The sequence below is a fragment of the Nomascus leucogenys genome, chromosome 21, assembly GCF_006542625.1.
Source record: "Nomascus leucogenys isolate Asia chromosome 21, Asia_NLE_v1, whole genome shotgun sequence".
NCBI classification, from domain to species: Eukaryota; Metazoa; Chordata; class Mammalia; order Primates; family Hylobatidae; genus Nomascus; species Nomascus leucogenys.
Genome location: NC_044401.1, coordinates 2393979 through 2413059, shown reverse-complemented (window position 1 = coordinate 2413059; position 19081 = coordinate 2393979). Strand labels below are relative to the sequence as shown.

The 19081-nt window shown below is 38.0% G+C and overlaps 1 protein-coding gene across 2 annotated transcripts in view; it reads right to left on the bottom strand.

The window, feature by feature from the left end:
• The window catches only part of IGSF11 (immunoglobulin superfamily member 11), a 127627-nt gene extending 112243 nt beyond the window's left edge, over positions 1 to 15384 (bottom strand). For both annotated transcript variants that reach the window (XM_003261842.3, XM_030802227.1), the window contains exon 1: positions 14952 to 15384. In XM_003261842.3, the coding sequence (XP_003261890.1) occupies positions 14952 to 15003 (52 nt within the window). In that variant the 5' untranslated portion in view covers positions 15004 to 15384. The remainder of the gene's footprint in view (positions 1 to 14951) is intronic.
• Positions 15385 to 19081: the final 3697 nt, after the last annotated feature.

Here is a 19081-nt window from a genome sequence, read left to right as displayed (position 1 = left end):
ATCCAAGAATTTGCACAGCCTAAGAAACCTCTAGATTTCTCTTTTCAATAGCTCAAAGAAATTCTCGGTCTTTCGGATTTCTTTCCCCTTGCCCTGCTTTACTTCAAGACAGTATCCTCCTGCATGAAGGAGAGAGTGCTCAAACTACCCCCAGCCAGAGGAGGAAAGAGTTGCCCCGAGAGCCACACCAAGTTCTCTGGTTTCTTTACCTGCCTGTGCTGGAGAATATCTTGACAGACTAGGCCAGACTGGTAACCAGTAAAATATAAATGCTCCTCTGTGAGGGTATTCTTTCCATTGTTGCTGTTATTGAAAGGGAACAGTGGTGGGTGTGTGCAGGTTCCCACCCCTGGACTATGACCTTAGCCATTTGTCTCTGATTGCTATAGACTGAATGTTTGTATCCCCCACAAAATTTGTACGTTGAAACCTGAAACCCAAAGTGGTGATATCTGAAGGCAGAGTCTTTGGGAAAGGATTAGGTCATGATGGTGGAGCTCTCATAAATGAGATTTATGCCATTATAAAAGAGGCCCCAGGGAGCTCTTTGCCCCTTCCACCATGTGAGGACACCACAAGAAGATAGCTGTTCATAAGCCAGGACGCAGGCTCTCGCTAGACACTAAATCTGCGGGCTTAGACTCCCCAGCCTCTAAAACTGTGAGAAATAAATTTGTTGTTTATAAGCCACCTAGTCTATCGTATTCTGTTACTGCGGCCCAAACAGAGGAAGACACTGATCTTGAAATCCCTGCACAGACCTCTACATTGTAACACAGGCCTCTATCAATCTCCTCACGAGGACACACAGACACTACTAGGTCTCTCATACACTTCATGTAGTCCTGAGTAACCAGGAGCACTGCCTCAGACTACACCTGTTTTCTGCCACTGCCTCGATGTCATCACTCTTACACACTCATGCACAGCTGCACAGCATACAGACTCCAAAGAACCACACTCCAAAGAACACATACTACCAGGGAAAATCAAATGGCTTGGTGAGAACAAAAATGAGAATTGAGCAGGAAATAACACTTCACTCACTCCACGAATGTGACACATTACACCATAATGAGCTAAGTTATGTTTGTCTTTTAGAGTAAATCATGTTAGTTTAGTCTAAACTTGAAGACTGGATCATACAGATTTGTCATCCTTCTATCCCCAGACGCCTGGAGCGTAATAAACCCTCAGTTGTTCTTTTTCTCCTTACAAATCACTGAATACGTAAGAATCAAATGTGCCATGCCTCACTGGCTGGGATAAATACCAGGCAGGCAGTACACAAGTTTATTAACTATCTGGCTATATCTTCTTCTACATGACATTTTAACTATTATATATCTATATTTCTGTTTCCCCACACAATCCTGACAATAAGTATTCTGCAATTACTTCTTTTCTGATTCACATACATCTCCAAACTGTAACTACAGTTATAATTCCAACTGTAGTTATGTAAGTATAAAGTTACTTAAGACCAGATATCATATTGAACATCTCTTTATAACTCACAGTGGTGTATATAGAATAGGTTCTCAATAGTTTGTTGGAAAATGAAATAACATATTTTTAAAAGGTGACGAGACACTCTCCCCAGGGAAAAGAAAAATATCAAGGCATATAACACTGAATTTGGAATAAAATTTCTGTGACCTCCCAAAAACCATCTTTTGGCCACAGGTTAAAATTCCTCGTACAATACAAATGTAAGCAGTGGTTATACGATGCAAAGGATTCAACAGTGTAAAAAGTCATTTAAAACTAAAATGATTATTTTAAAACAAATTACTATATAATAGAAAAATTAGTATCATGAGATTAAAAACTTAACCTCAACTCCAGATGACGAAGATTACGTTAATGAAGTAAAAGGATATGACAGTGATAAGGATGATGGTGACAACAGAGGATGAGGAAAAAGACAACAAAAGGAGGAAAAAATAATGCTTATATAGCATTCACATATAGAATTCTGTTTGGGACCCTATGTGTCTTCTGGGAGTTAAGTCTTCATGACTTATTTATTAATAAGAGTTTATTGATCACTCACCATGTGTAAGGCACTGTACTAGACTCTACAGGTAAAACAAAGTGTAAGACGACAATAAAGTGTTAAGACCACATCTTATCTACCTAAAAAGTCTAAAAATAAATAAGCCAGCCATCACAAAAAAAATAAATTTTTGTCCTTACCCCCGACTCTCATTGCACACAAGACAATGAATTCTAGATGGGGTGTAGGTTGAAATATGAAAGGTAAAACAGTATAGCTTACAGAAGATAACAGGAAATATCTTTATGACATTGGGAAAGGCAAAAAATTTATAGTCAAGACACAAAAAAATGCTAGTAAAAGAGAAAAAAAGTTGCTTAAACGAACCAATTAAGAACTTCTGTTCTTTAAAAGACACCAAAGTGAGAAAGCAAAAAAGCAAGTCACAGAGTAAGAGATTTTACAACATCTATAAACAATAATGTGCCAGTACTTCCACAAACATGTTTTTTAAACCCACTGAAACCAAGGGAGTGGGAGGGGACACTGACTCCTTAATTTTAATAACTGGCAAGAAGCCCAAGTATCCGTCAACAGATGAGCATATAAAATGTGGTATATTCATACAATGAAAAATTATTCAGCAATAAAAAGAAATAAAGTTCTGGTATACGCTACAACATGAATGAACCTTGAAAACATTATGCTAAGTGAAATAAGCCAGACACAAAGGATAAATGTTGTATAATTCTACTTATATGAGGTATCTGGAATAGGTAAATTTATAGAGATAAGAAGTAGGTTAGAGGTTACCAGGGGTTAAGTGGACACAGGGAGGTATTGCTTAACAGCTATAGCTTCTGTTTAGGGTAATGTAAAAGTGTTGGAAATAGCGGTGATAGCTGCACAACACTGTGAATGTACTTAATGCCACCGAATCATATACTGAAAATGGTTAAAATGGTAAATGTTATGTTATATATATTTTACCACAATTTTTAAAATAATGTAAAATACCAAAAATGATTGGACTGTATACTTTAAATGGGTGAACCATATGGTTTGTGAATTATATCTCAATAAATTTGTTTTAAGAACTGGCAAATGACTTGAATAGAAAATTTGTAAAAGACAATACCTAAATGCTAGTAAAAAGGGGAAAAGGGGTATAATTTCATTAGTAATCAGGGAAGTACAAAACACCTACATACATACACAGACACAATGAGATGCCATTATGCACCTATCAGAATGGCTGAAGTAATAAAATAGATTGACAATACCTAGTGCCCACTGACAAGGATGTAAAGGAAATGAAACTCTCATATACTGCTAGTGGGAGAAAGACCAGCACAGCCACTTCAGAAAATGGGCCATACCTACTAAAGTTAAATATATGCAATTTGTTTCATAGGGATACACCCAACAGAAATGCATTCTGATATGCATCAAAAGACACACACAAGAACATTTGCAGCAGCATTATTCATTATAGGCCAAAACTAGAAAAAAAAAATGTCTTTGGCTGAGCACGATGGCTCATACCTGTAACCCCCACACTTTGGGAGGCTGAGGCGGGAGGATCACCTGATGTGAGGAGTACGAGACCCGCCTGGCCAACATGGCGAAACCCTGTCTCTACTAAAAATACAAAAATCAGCCAGGTGTCATGGCCAATGCCTGTAATCCCAGCTACTCGGAAGGCTGAGGCAAAGAGAATTGCTTGAGTCTGGGAGGCGGAGGTTGCAGTAAGCCAAGATCGCGCCACTGCACTCCAGCCTGGATGACAGAGCGAGACTCCATCTCAAAAAAAAAAAAAAAAAAAAAATGTGGTGAGGAAAGAAAGGATAGTAAGATGATCACGAAGAAGAAATACTTCAAAAATTCAATGCTTTCCAAGATGTTAACAAAATAACTATTTTTGCCTACAAATGGGCTATGGGATCATGCACTTTTACAGCATACTATTGACATAGTTCCTAAAGTCTGGACAATATCAGAAGCCTGAACCAGATACAAAATCAGCCTGCCAGAGATTTAAAAACACATATGCACATGTATGCACCCCCCACACCCAGTTTACACATATGTAAGCTGCCACATATAAAATTAGATAAATCTAAGTGCATCTGTCTAATTAATATACATGAAGTAGAAGAAAAAGTAAAGTTTTGTGAAGTTTAACCTAAACGTGAACATTATTAGTTCACTTGCCACAGCTGGGATAAATACAATGGAAAGGACTAGGAGAATGGACTTCACTACTCTCCACTCAAGCCGAAGAAAAAGCTAACAGGCCGACCCCCACTATGTCAAGAGAATCAGCTGAGAACTCAAAAGGAAGTGCTGAAGACTGCAAATTATTTTTGTGTTCATGGTCTTCATCATCATCAGTTTATAGAATATTTGTTAGACACTGAAGGAGTAAGCAGATTTGATTTATTTTAATGCAGGCAGATGGCTTGGTCATGGAAATTGTGAAGAGATTTACCGAGCGGCTTCATCAGATCAAGGACATTATGGAATTAAAGGGCTCTAAGAGACCTTACTTGTCCAGCTCCCTGTAGCTCACAACATTATACTTTCTTATTAATGAGAAAGATAACTCAACTCCCTAAATTCAAAATAACTGCGGTGGGAGTAAGGGGTTGGGCGGATAAGAGCACAAAATTAATTTGTTCAAAGAAATGCAAATGTTAAGACTGAGAATGAAAACACATATTAATCAACAAGCAACTAAAACTTGTCCTGTTCTGAGGACAATGAAATCACAAATTACAAAGAATCAAAAGTCACAATTTTAGAAAATATTCTCATGAAAATGAATCATGTTTAAATTTCTTTTACTATTAATATGTTGGAGTACAAAATTCAAGAACCATCTCTTATCAGTATGCTTGTTTCAGGAAAAATTTAATGACCTGAAAACAGATTCTACTTACCAAGATAAAATACTAGGCAGTGAGTTTATGAATCTCAGAATTATTTAAGTTTTGTCAATGTAACTAATTCTATCCATTTTAGAGACCACCTGGCTTTGTGCAAAAACAACCTCTCTCATGAAAATGCAAAAAAAGAACAGCTAGGCAACACTATTGATGATATAATCAATGATATAAAATCAAAATTAAGATATGCCCTAACCACACCCCTCCAAAGCTTTCAGTTTAAGTATTACTATATCCCTGCCTAAAACTTGCTTTTTTTTTTAAGCTCACAAGCTTGTCCCTTTTAATCAATAATAACACTAGTAAAATGTCTATATTTATCACGTAACCTAGTATAGTTAAAATTTAGACATCTATGCTTGGCTTAGACAAAGAAGGCTCATTATCAGAGAAAATCAGAGAAAGATCATAAAAATCAAGTTAAAGGATTAGAATACAGTGATTGAAGTAAAAAGAAGATATTGTCATACTTACAGCCTGCTTTGAACTGACCCTTTCCTGACACATACAAGATCTGTCCATGATACAAAGGATTGAAGAGAAAAAATAGGTATGCATACAGCCTAAGTCAAAATAAGCAGCAATCAATTTTAAAATAAATTTTAAAAATAAGACTATATTCGAATGACATTTTGTAATCTTTCTACAACAGATGGAGATAGTTTTAATTCTGAGGATAGAAATTACTATAACATTTTATTATACTGGGAGGGGGAGAGAGAGAGGAAAGTCAAGTAACTATTTTAGGAAAAGTTTTACAAACATGTTATAACCAGCCACATAATTTCTCCACTTTATCTTATTACAAATATTTTCAATACTGGAAACCATGTCAAAGAATCACACGATTATAGAACTGGAAAAGAACAAGAGATTACCTAGTCTAATTCCCTCATTTTGCAAATGAAAGCAGGCCTGGAGAATTATGTGCTATGCCCTAGGCCACAGCTCCAGTGGCAATAGACTCATCTCCTGACTTAAAAATTGGGACTGATCAATCCTTGTAACAGTAAGTGCCACTAACTGAGCACCTGCTGTTATGTCAGGCACTATGCTAGCCACTTTACAGATAACAGTTTTCATTTAATTTAGTACTTCTCAACACAGTAAGAAGGCCATCTCCATTTCACAAGAAAAACTCAAGTTCAGGACATTAAATAACATTCTCAAAGTCATAGGGCAAAGAAATGATGAGTCATAATTTAAACCCAGTGTGTCTGACTATACAAAGCCCATGAACTTTTACATGGGCTTTGTATAGTCAGACACATTGGGTTTGAATTACGACAGTGCTTTTGTCTCTCCCCAAATGTTAAATGTGTACATCCAAACAATTGCACTTTGGGCAAGCTAGACCACAGAAATACCTATATAAATGTATAGGGTATATATACAAAGATAATCACTAAAACATTATGAATATCAAAAAATCAGAGAAAACACAAATGTGCATAATGGAGAAACAGCTAAAAATTATGGCATACTTGCTATGAAATACTAAACTTCTATTAAAAAGAATGAGGTAGATCCATGTAACAGATGTGGTAAGATGTCTATACTAGGCTGGGCACAGTGGCTTACACCTGTAATCCCAGCACTTTGGGAGGCCGAGGTGGGCGGATCACAGGTCAGGAGTTCAAGACCAGCCTGACCAACATGGTGAAACCCCATCTCTACTAAAAATACAAAAATTCTTCTTAAAAAACTTCTTAAATACTTCTTCATTGAGTTTTTACCCTAGAATATGTTACTTTTAGATGTTTTTAAATTATAATACAAAATAAAGAATTTCAAATGAGTTCATTTTTTATTTTAAAATAACACATGTAGATTCTATTTAATGCCACCCCATATAGCACAGATATATTATATGGCTAGTTGTCTCTACAGCAATTTCAAAAAAAAGAGAATCTAACATTCTATTACGGATACCAGCATTTCAAGTATAGTCCATGGACTGATGCAGATTCCCAAGACCCTTTCGGAAAGTCTGTGTAGTAAAAACTAGTTTTCTTACTAACAGTAGAGTTTTGTGCCTTTTTCCCCGGGTTAACATGTGCATTGATGGTACAAAAGCAGGAGTGGGTGAAACTGTTGGCACCTTAACACAGGTCAAGGCCTTGGTATTAGACTGTACTAGTCGTCACTGCAGTCTTCGCCACCATGTAGTCACAGTTAAAAAAAAAAAAATCCAGTTTCACTAAAGAATGTCTTTGATGAAGCAATAACAATAATTTCATTAAATCTTGACCTTTGTCACCATTCTGTGTGACAAAATGGGTAGTATAAAACCACTTATGCTGCATACTGAAGCAAAATGGTCATCCCAAAGTAAGGCACTGGTGCAATTATTTGAGCTCAAGGCTGAAGGAACTAATCACTTTCCTTCATATCTACTTGAATGAACAACTCACAGACTATGGTTATTCAAACTTATATATTTAGCAGACATTTTCTCAAAACTGTACAAAATGAGACCATCACTTCAAGTGAAATAACTGACAGTCATTTGCGGCCAATGATAAAATTCAAGCAAATATTAAAATTTGGTAAAACTTGTATCTGACATTGTGAGCTTAGCAGCTTCATAATACTTAAAAGACTGTTCTGATTATCTCAGTGGTCATATTGATAAACATAATTTTTAAATTTATATAATGTAATATAGTAACATTTGTAAGATCTATGTAACAAAGTGAACCAGTATTTTCCAATGATCAATGCATAGATTTATGAAAAATCATGCATGAGTAAAAGATCCATTCAAAGTACAAGATAAACCAATGGATTTTAATATAACAAGTAGGAAATGTTCACTGATATGGTTTCTGGTTCCATATTTCAACCAGTCTTTAAGAAACTACTGCATATCATGTTTTGGTAGAATACCAAAGATGAATATCCAAAATTATCTGAAAATGCTGTCAAAATACTATATATCAGTGTGAGACCAGATATTCTTCACATTTTCCACCAAACCAAGATGACATATCACAAAAAATGAGATGCAAAAGCAGATAGGAGAATCTGTTGTCTTCTAATAAGCCAGACATTAAAGAGGGTCCCAAAAATGTGAAAGTGCCACTTCTCTCACTAATATTATTCCGTTTTGGGGGAAAAAAAGTTACTTGTCATAAAAATATTTATGTCAACGTGTAATGGATGCCTTGTTTCTAAACAGATTAATATATTATTTTAAATTTTCTCACTTTTAATTTCTAATACAGTATCAATAGACATAATCCACATAAACTAAAGCTCTTTGCGGTCCTCAATAATCTTTAAAGCCCCAATAATCTTTAAGGCCAGGAAGTTTAAGAATCTTTGCAGTACACTGTTAACCAATTTTTCACATGCCCTCCATACCGTCTTAAGTCTTGGTCAACAAGGCTATCTGTATTTACACATGGGCAATACACATAAGTGAACTGTACTATAAACTTTCTTAACCAATAAACGCCTAAAATGTTAGCCTGATTTGAATATGTTCTGCAAGAAGTGATGTTTACTACAGTACTGTAGCCTCTGTTTTTGCCATGTATTCTGTGTTCTGGCTAATGATCTTGACCCATGGGAGCTAACAGAAGTTATATACCTGACAGTCATGGACCTGGCCCAGAGAAAAAAAAGATTAAGTATTAAGCCTTGATGTTTGATGTTATTTAAGCCATCTTAAAGCATATAGTGGAGGATTTATGATTAGTAAACGACTTTTGACATTTTGAGAGATGAATAAATACTGCAGACTGAGAGTGTGGTCCATAAGGGTATAAATCACGGCTGGGATAAACTAGGAATGGAAATACACAGACTTCAGGAGGAGGGAAGGGAATAGGAGAGGCAGACCACTGTCGGTCTTGCCAAACTCCCCCAGCGTAAGGTCCATTTATAGTTAATGCTCCTATTTCTAGAAAAGTGTCTCCAGTGCTTTGTATACAGTAATGTAGGGAGAAGGAGGGAGGCCTCAGGCTACAAAAGATGTTATTTTAAGTAATTATCTCTGTTCTTGGGAGACTAGTTCTAACATACAGGTCCCTCAGACTAAGAATACCAGACATGAAAATGGTAAACTTCAAGGTTCTACAGAAATTGCCAAAAGTCCAAGATCATTCCTTACAACATGAAGCAAAAGCTTCCGAATTCCTTAGGAAAAAATATTTCAAATATTTAGGATTAAAGATAAGCTAAAAATCAATTTCAAAAGATTTGTAAGTATTGAAATTTTGAATAAACTTCCACAGAAGTTATAAAATTTGAAAAAAAAAAACTATGAAAATTGATCTCTATCACCTGTTCCACAAAATATTTACCAAGGTGTAAAGATTAGTTGAAGCTGATATCGTCACACCAAATCCCTAAAGAAATTTTTAACAAAAATTTTATTTTTCTTTAAAAAAGAAAATGCGCTCAAAGCTAGACAAATCTGAATAAGCTCTGTGGATTGTACCAACACCAATTTCCTGATTTTGATTTTGTATTCTGGTTTTGGGGGATGGTAACGTCAGGGGAGGCTGAGTGAAGGGTGTGCATGGGACCACTCTGTACATTTCTTTACAACTTCCTATGAATCTATATTTCAAAATAAAAAGTTTAAAATACGAAAAAAACAACAGTCTTCTCAGGTGTACCACCTATATTAGTAAACCCTCATTCACAAGTACCTACTGAGCATTACTATAGTGCCCAGCATGGTAGACACGGTACTGCCTTTTGGGGATAATACACACACACACACACACACACACAGAGAGAGAGAGAGAGAGAGAGAGAATGCGAGAGAGAGAAAGAGGGCAAGCACAGGGGGAGAAAGGGAATTCTATTATAAAGTTAACTTCATTAAACAAGGGGAAAATATTAGCATATAACTATGCCCACACTCCCACATACCCCACCAATGCAGCTTCTATGGTGATTTCTGTGTCTGCCTGGTTGGCTCCAGGGTTAATTTTTTTGTAAATATCAATCCTTGAAATGGGTAGAGCTGAATAATTGGAAAGAACCAGGACTGGATTTATTACCTTAGAAGAACCTGATGTTACTAGCAGAGGAACATAACATCTTCCAAAATGGAATGAGAGGACGACAAGTAAAAAAGAAAAAAGAATCATTAAGGGGAATACAGAAGAGAAAGGTTTTATGAGTGTGACTGCTGTGAACAGTGAAACTTTGGGCAAAAGTGAGTAAAGGGGTTCTCTAAATTAGGACACTGTTCTGTTTCCACTGGGATCTTCAACTGACTTTGGTAAATATTTAAACTTAAATTTCTAAAAATATTGAACTGATGTTTCTTTTAAGACCAGCCTACAAGTGGCCCCAATACATTAGAGTTACATTCACAAAGTCATATTGTATTATTACATATTTGTTACCCTCAGTGAAAAAATGGCATTGGCTTTCCAATCCCACAAACCTATTATACTTTAACCACCTATTCCAACCGTAAACCCTGGCCCACTACCACTAATGGCTGCTAACGTTAACCTAATTCTCTGAAGATCTTCCCAAGGAACTCTACATGGTACAAGAATTTTCTGAACTCGGTCCTTCTAGGATCTCAGCTTCTTTCCAGGGATCCTTTTCTAAACATAAGTGTCCTCTAATACTGTCAGCTTATATCTCTCTCAAGATCAACAGAGTTAACTGCTAAATGAAAACAAACCAGTAAGTAGACTTTTTCAAATAACTTTTTATTGAATAGACTTTATCCACAACACTAAATTTGTATGGGTTTCATCCTATACTGTAAATACAAATCTTAGTGACACATCAAAATATGATTATTTCTGTAATACATGAGTGAGGCAGACCCATACTGTACCTATATAATATCTGATAAAGGCAATGATGACACGGTAGATCATTGGCTGAGTCTATTATTTGCAAATTGGAAACAAATTTTCTCTCTGTGGCTTACTTCATATTTCTGCAATTTAAAACCATTACAAATGCAAACCACTGCTCTGGTCTTTTTCTTGGGTGGTAGAAAACCAGGTACACAGAAAATTAATTACCCAAATGTTAACAGAAAAAAAAAAATCCTTCCATGGTTTAGTAAGATAGGCTTAACTAATAAGTAAACTAATTAACTTTCCACTTTTAAGACCAAACTCAGCTCAAATCAGATGGCTTTTTGAATACCACCCAAGAACCAACAACCTCTCTTAAGCCAGTTGCTCACAAAGTATGGTCAAGAGAAGATATCAGATCCTCCAGATGGTGTGGGGGCAGTTCTCAAAATGCAGGGATGAGATGTGTTAGTGCCAGCTAGCCCTCACCAAACAAAGAAAGAGAAAGTTGAGATGACTGTGTTCACTTGAAGTAAATTAGAAAATAGAAATTCAGCAAACCCTCCACAAACTGCCTAAAATAATTAAGTGTTGAGAGTGTATAAAAAATCATCATTAGTCTAGATAACAATAGATTTGGAATTCCTCCTCTAAATAAACTAGTTATGGGGCCAGGCGCAGTGGCTCAGGCCTGTAATCCCAGCACTTTGGGAGACTGGGGTGAGCAAATCACTTGAGGTCAGGAGTTCGAGACCAGCCTGGCCAACATGGTGAAACCCTGTCTCTACTAAAAATACAAAAATTAGCCAAGTGTGGTGGTATGTGCCTGTAATCCCGGCTACTCGGGAGGCTGAGGCAGGAGAACTGCTGGAACCTGGGAGTCGGGGACTGCAGTGAGCCAAGATTATGCCACTGCACTCCAGCTGGGGCAACAAAAGCCAGACTCCATCTCAAATAAATAAATAAATAAATAAACTAACTAACTAGTTATGGATGGAAAGTTTTACTGGGAAGGCCACAATTTTCTGAACTTTCTCCCAACTCAGTACATACTGCCTGTCCCTTGTTTTGTATTACTCACTGCAACTAAAGAATCTTCTGCACCAGCACATCACCTTGTTTGACACTAAATCACATGGCATAAGTATGAAGACTCAAATGAGAATTTTCATTATAAACCTCTCCACTATGAAAGTGTGAAAACACATTTCAAAATGTACCACATACTGTTACCCGGGGAGGGGAAGCCAAAACAAGTACTTTTACCCCTTGCATCAACTACCTTGTGTCTCACAACAGTTCTAAGCATAACGCTTTTTAAGTGCTTGGTAATTTAATATTTAAATTGCTTCCTGAATAGTCCACGTTGAATATACATGTGTATTAGGCTTAACATCTCTGAAATTTTCATCCCGTAGCTTCACCTTTCATGTAGGTCAAACTAAAGATTTTTACTAACAGGTGAATTCTTCTAAAACAATTACAGTATTAAATTTAGAGCTGATAAATTGGATTTTACAATAAATTTTTAGTAACAGTAACACTGAAAAGGTTCACGACTTTTTTCATTTTCATTGCATTTTATGTAGTCGTTTCTTTCTTTTTATACATTTTCTCAAATTCTGAAAAGTTATCTGCTATTTCAAGGAATCACAAGTATGAGAAACACTTTAGTTATATCTAACCCACTGGAAGAACTACATAGAAGTCAGCTTTTCAATTCAAATTCCCTTTGAAGTTACTCCACAAATATAAACAAAATAACAAAAAAAAAAACAGAATAAACAGAAATAGAAACAGAAATTTATTAACATCGATTTTCTTTCATTTATTGAAAAGAACCTCTATTTCTACCTTTGGTGTATTATTTCATTGTAGTGGCCACTGCTATTGGTTATTTATCTAGCATCTATTTCCCTTTACCCCTTTGTAATGGAACCAACTTTGTTCAGATATACACCCCTCCTGCTATTCCACATTGAAAGTTCTGGGGATGAACAATAATTTATTCAAACCAAGTTTGCCCTTGACTAGTTCAAGAATTAAATTCGGTTAGGGCAAGGTATTCTCCTGGAGATAGGTATGCTAGCGCAAACAGGCATGCTAACTGTTCATCCTCTTCTCCGCCCCACAGGAAGGAAACTGAACATCAGTATTTTTTCCGTGGCCAGCCGGATAAAGCCCAAACGCAGCATTCAGGATTCTCTACTATCTTGCCCCCAACTACTTTTTGGCTCTTTCTCCCTTGCACACATCTCCTGCTCTAGCAGCTTGGCCTTTCAAGAGTATACCCCTGCCTGTTCCACTTTACATCCTTCCTTCAGGCTGTTCCTTTGGTTAAGAAAGCCCATCCACTCCCATCTGAGCCAACTCACACCCTACTCATTCAATGTCCAGATAAAAATCAAACTTTTCCAAGAAGTCTTACTTGATACTTACATTAACAAATAGAAATCATACATTCCCTGTACCATAAATTATTTGTGCACGCTTACAGCCTGTTTTAAAAATGCAAACTCCTCACGGGCTGCAGACACACGCGTCTTTGTATTCCACCACCACCTATCCCCACCAGATACTCAAATGCACAGAGTGATGGCTCTGTAAATATCTGTTGAACAAATGAACACTGTTTTTGAAAGTGGAAAATGCCTCTACATAACAGGTTATTGCCAAAACTGAGATGTCCTTGGAAGTCTTTAAAAACATTCTTGTATGGCTTGGGAACAGTTTTGCTGAAGAAAAAAGAACAAATCAGATGACCTTGCAAGGCTGATTCTGCTAATTATATCAACTCTTTTAAAGTACTGCCTAATAATTCAAAAACAAACTATACACAAATGCTATTTACAAAAAGAGTAGCATTTATTATAATATACAACTTTAATAATAGATTGTTCTATCAAAAATTCGAGTTGTTCTTGTAATACTGGTAATATTTAGAGCTGTGTCCAAGGATTGCATAAAAAGCCGATTTATTCTCTTATTTCACACTTAAAAGTAGTAGGACAGAGAGAAAAACTGGCCATCTCAAACTAGTAACAGTACAAAAGACATTTGGAAGCACAAGTTCATAACATGGACATATTGATGTGTCTGCACATCATCACTAAAAATATACCTACTGAACTCTAGAAAAGTTAATTTTGATGATTACAGCTTCATTAGTTTCTATGGAGAAGATATACAGAAAGTTTTCGTATTCTCTTCTCCCGTATTCAATGAATCTGCACAATTTAAGTTGGCTAGAATTAGGTTATTTCAAAATTAGTTCGAATAAGGCCATAAAATGACTGGAAACATGCTGGTGTCTCCAGAAAAATAAACAGGGTTAACCACAAAGTTCCCTAAATCACTGCACCCGCTTTTTAAACAACATCCTTCAGAAAAAAAATCTCAGTAAATCTCAGCAATAAATGGGACAGAAAACTGGATTCCACAGGACAATGCACACGCAAAAACAGCACTGTATAGGATGAAAATCAGGATCTAAATTAATATGATGGCTATTCACCGAAAATGTAAGAAAGATTAAGCAGAGAGTAAAAAACTAAATTCATAAACAGATGTTTTAAAAACCGTTAACATGAAATTTAAAGACATTTATTTATTTTGTTCTAATATTGTTATATTCCATGGATTTTTGTGAGCCAACTTAAGTCTTTTGGAGATGAAGCTAGAGTGTAAATAAATTCTTGTTTTCGATTGTAGTATAGCACAGTATACAATCATTTTTAAAATAAAGATCATTTTCGGCCAAAACGTGTATAGGCTTCTAAAAGGTTACGTTAAAGCTATAAAGTTTTCCAAATTATTTTAAAAGCACTTCTAGTTTTCCCAGGGCCGCCTAGTAAAGGCAACTGGTTCTAAATGCAGTTTCTAACTGGACCAGTGAGTGAGGGAGTTTGTTATCTAAGAAGGATCCTGCATTCCGCAGAGCGCGGCGAGGTGACAGTCAGGGCCAGGCCCCGGGACGGGAGGTAGCGGGGCGAGTTTAGTTACCTCTCTGACAAGGAACACCTGGGCTGCGCGGGCGGCAGAAGCAGCCGCTGCAGGTGCGCGCGAGCCTCGGCCGCAGCAACGAACGCTGCCCCTAAGAAAGTTGGACTCCCGACGCTCGGTAAAGCAAGGAGGCTCTTTGCCGTCCCCAAACAGCTTCGCCCCGGGCCCGCCGACCCAGCCTGGCCCCACCGGGAGGAAAGGGCTGGGGCTACTCACCGTGCAGAGAGAGAAGCAGTAAAGGCGCCAGAGGGGAGCGCTGAGAAGTCATCCCGGGGCCGCAGGGAGCGCGCCTGCCGCCTACCCAGCTCCCGGTCGCGGCAGGAGAGGCGCGGGCGTGACTCTCCGCGCTCTTGGGGCAGCCTCGTCCTCCCAGACCCAGCGCCGGGCCGCTGTCCTCCGCGCAGAGCTATGACCGTCGGACTCACAGACGAGCCAAGTGCAGCTGCAGCGCCGCCCGGCTCCGCGGACGCTGAGCTGTGACCAGACGCGTTCCTCGCTCGCCAGCCGCGCCCAGCAGCGCACAGCCACCTAGCCCTGTCCCAGCACCAGCCGACCCCTCGCGCAGCCGGGGAGCCACTCCCCCCAACTCACGCCCCGCTACTCCAGCCGCAGCTCGGCTCCTCGCCGCGCCGCCCACTCGCCCCGCTCGGTCTCCAGGGCAACCGCGGCCCCAGCGCGACGCCTGGCGGCCCACCCGCGGAGCAGAGCGCGGCGCGCAGCTGGCGCGGCCCCCGCCACCTGTGCACCGCGCCGCCCGCTCCCCCGCACGCCTCCACCAGCTCCGGGAACCGAGGGGTGGGCGCCCTCCTCGCCGGAGTCAGGGCCCCTCCCTTGCTCTAAACCCCTCCGCAAACAGGTGATGTCGGCCTGATGCATTCTGGAGAGCCCTAGGAATGACTTCCACAGCCGTCCTCTGAGCCTGCAGGAGTCTTTCCTGTTGCAGTTTTCGGATAATTTATATCTGGCTTTTTCACTTCCAATCCTCTCTTATAAGACCTAAATAATCTGAAAGAACCTGACTCTGGCAGAATTAGGAATTCCTAATTTTACAGTTTTTTGCTTTTGTGCTGTTTCCTGGATACCTTTTCAGCTTTCTTCCTTGAAAAGTGGATAGGGGCTGTACCATGCCCCTAACTCCCCATTCCTATCAGAGAGACTGCCATTTTCTCTTGCCCCTTTTGTAAACCTTATGTCAACTCCTAATATTTTAAGTTTTTCATCTTAAATGTTAGTGCTTTCTTAAACTGACCTTAAGTATACATGTTAACTAGTGGGGGAGCTACAATTATTGTAATGGTTGTTTAGTTGGGTTTTTTGTTTTTGTTTCTTGTTTGTTTGGGTTGGGTAGGGAGACTTTCCTAGCATCTGAAATTGTTTTACTTAAATATCTATCTACATCTTTTCTTATAAAACCTATCTTTATTCCCTTATACTGGGCTCTGCTCTTTATTGTACAGCTCATAGTCACTTCCTGCTTCAGCATCCAAACTGAGCCTTCTAAATTTGAGGACATACCTGCCCAGGGGATGCTAACCCATTTTGGTCAGTTTCTACAGCAGCATAAATTAGGATTCTCGGAGCCATTCAGAAATTGAGCCCTTGTCTGGCAAATACAGTCCTCCCAGGGAAACGCAGAAACAAAAATAATATGCACGGAAGAAAAATATGTAAAATAATTTTTAAACATACATTTGGACAAGGACTGGAAGATATATGTAAAATTAAAATGTCAAGATGGTGGAGTTATGGATGTACTTCTCTTTTTTGAAAATGTGGATATTTTTAAGGTTAAAAAAGGAAACATGTTAAGAAATGTTAATAACTTTTAACAAAAATATCCCGAAAGGATAAATTTTCATTATGAATTAGAGATGCCTCAACTTTGCTCACTACTTCCGACTTGCTAGAATTCCCTACCAGATCTCTAATGGCAAGAAATAAATGATATGACAGTAGAGTTTTTCATATTAATAACAGAAATTTAAATTTCCAACTATGATATCATGAGGCTCATTCTCATTCTTTTAAACTCCAGGGTAAGGACTAGAGTTTCTTTTTTCCATCCCATTCAATTCCTCACCCTCTCTTGTACATATTCCTGCAGTCTAATCCAGTCCTAAGCAGGGTATAAGAGTAAGCAATATAAGAAGAAAACCAAGGAAGCTGTCAAGTGATAGGAGCTACTGAGAGCAATTCTTCATGTCACCATAATCCCAGATATAAATATAGGGGCAGAATATTTATCCTTTAAATAACCTAATAATCTGAGCTTAAAGCCCTGATAAAGCATGTTATCTGATAATATTTATCGCATCAATTTAACAACTATTTACCAAGTACCTACACTTTGTAAGGCACCGGGTTTCAGGTTAAACCAAAAAAAAAAAAATGACCCCTGACAATTGCATATGGGCTATATCTGTGCTATCATGAATAAGCAGATAGAGTTCTGCCTTTTTGTCACCTAAGGATACTTCTGCCTTGCCAGACAAGAGTTACTGAGTCATTAAGAGGACAGTGCTCACAGTTCAGTAGAGGAGCCCTTTCAATAGAAAAAAAAGTGTGGCTTCTGAAGGCAGAGTGAGGATGATCAGATTTCAGGAGGCAATCCAGCTGCCCAGAAGCATGGGGGCAGATGGTAGATGGTGGACCAGAAGAAAGCAGATCAGGACGCTCTCCCAGGAAACAAAAGGTGTGGTTTTTAAAAACATCCATAGAGATAACACCATTGGCATATACGTTGAGTGATTTTTTATTAGTAACTATGAGTTTCACCAGCTCTTTTATCCAAATCTGCTTTACGACCACAGAAGGATTTCTTTAAATCCCTTAAGTATTCTGAGTACTAAAGACACAGACAACATGTTATATTTGTATAACACTTTACAAATTTCAAAGTGCTTTCACACCTATTATCTAATTTAATCTTCACAGCAAACCCAGGGGAGATGGGTAAGGCATGTATGATGACCCTGTCTGCACACAGGAGGATACTGTGTCTTAAAGCTATCTGAGGGTAACACTGTACTTGCCTCCTAAAGATTTATCCCACCTCTGCCCCACCATGATCACTACCACACCCAGACACCACCTCAGAAGCTATAAAATTTGGATGAGATTGGCCCCACCGTCCTCTCTGAGAGAGTTATAGTTGGTCTACCTTACCAAGAAAGAAATGGAGAGGGGAATGATCAGGATGAGGAATCCTGGTAGAAGACGCTGCTATATAGCACCTTTGACTCAAAAACATCGATGACGTGAAAATAAGTCAACTGCTAAAGTTCACATTTTAATCCTAGGCAGGCTTCTCTCCTCAGCCCATCAAAATGCTGGACAACTTCTTTCCACAATCAGTTAATCTGCATTCAAGAATGGAAAATTAACTTTATTATTAGCTTAGGAGGAACATAATTAAGAAAGAAAAATGATGTATGGAATCATAAGGATTTCCAATGCCAAGTATAAATTATTTTTGAATTAGCTATTTTAAGTTTTTAATACCTCAGATCCCTCTTCATTCATGTATATAAATTAAAGGTTAATTGCATTTAAGTTTTGGTCTGTATTTGTCTATGGAGTGTTTTATAAGAACATTATTCTTAAAGTTAGGAAAAACCTGTTTGATCCTTGCTTGAGCCAGTAACTCATTCTGTATGTATTTTAACCCAGCTGCTTTGAGCCAGCATATAATCTAGAGCACAGTTTGGTCCTTTTAGAAGTAAAATTTTAGAGGAATTTTTCTCCCTGCCCCTCCCCCTTTGCAAAATGTCAAGAAAAGCTCTAAAATGACAATAAAGGAATGGAGAAGAAAATAGTGGCATCACTACAGTAAGAAAGTAAACCAACAAGTGTTTATTGTATGTTTCCATAAATAGACCACTTAACATTTTAAAACAACACTCTCAAATTTTGGATTAACTCATAACCTAGATATATTGATATCTTATTGTCTTTCTTACATCTGTTTCTTCCCACTCCTCTGTCAACCGTTTCCTAGATAGGATTTACAAGGAGCTAAACAGCAATATCCATCCTCCTCCCCATAGTCCAATCCCTATCACTGTTGTGAATATTGTCAAAGTTTCCCATCTTCATCCATTTTGGGAAAAGTTAGCTCTTTTTCTTGAAGCCCTAATTTATTTTTAGGTAAAGTTACTCTCTGAGCAGGGAACATTGTAACGAAATGCTACTGAATTAATTCTAATAGCAAATTTAAAATAATACCACTATGTTTTTTTAGGACTTGAAAAAGGCAATAGCATAAGTAGCATTTTGTATGTCACCTGAAAAATTTTTGTATTTTCATTTTTATAAGGAATATAATTTTCAAATATCTGCCAAGTTTC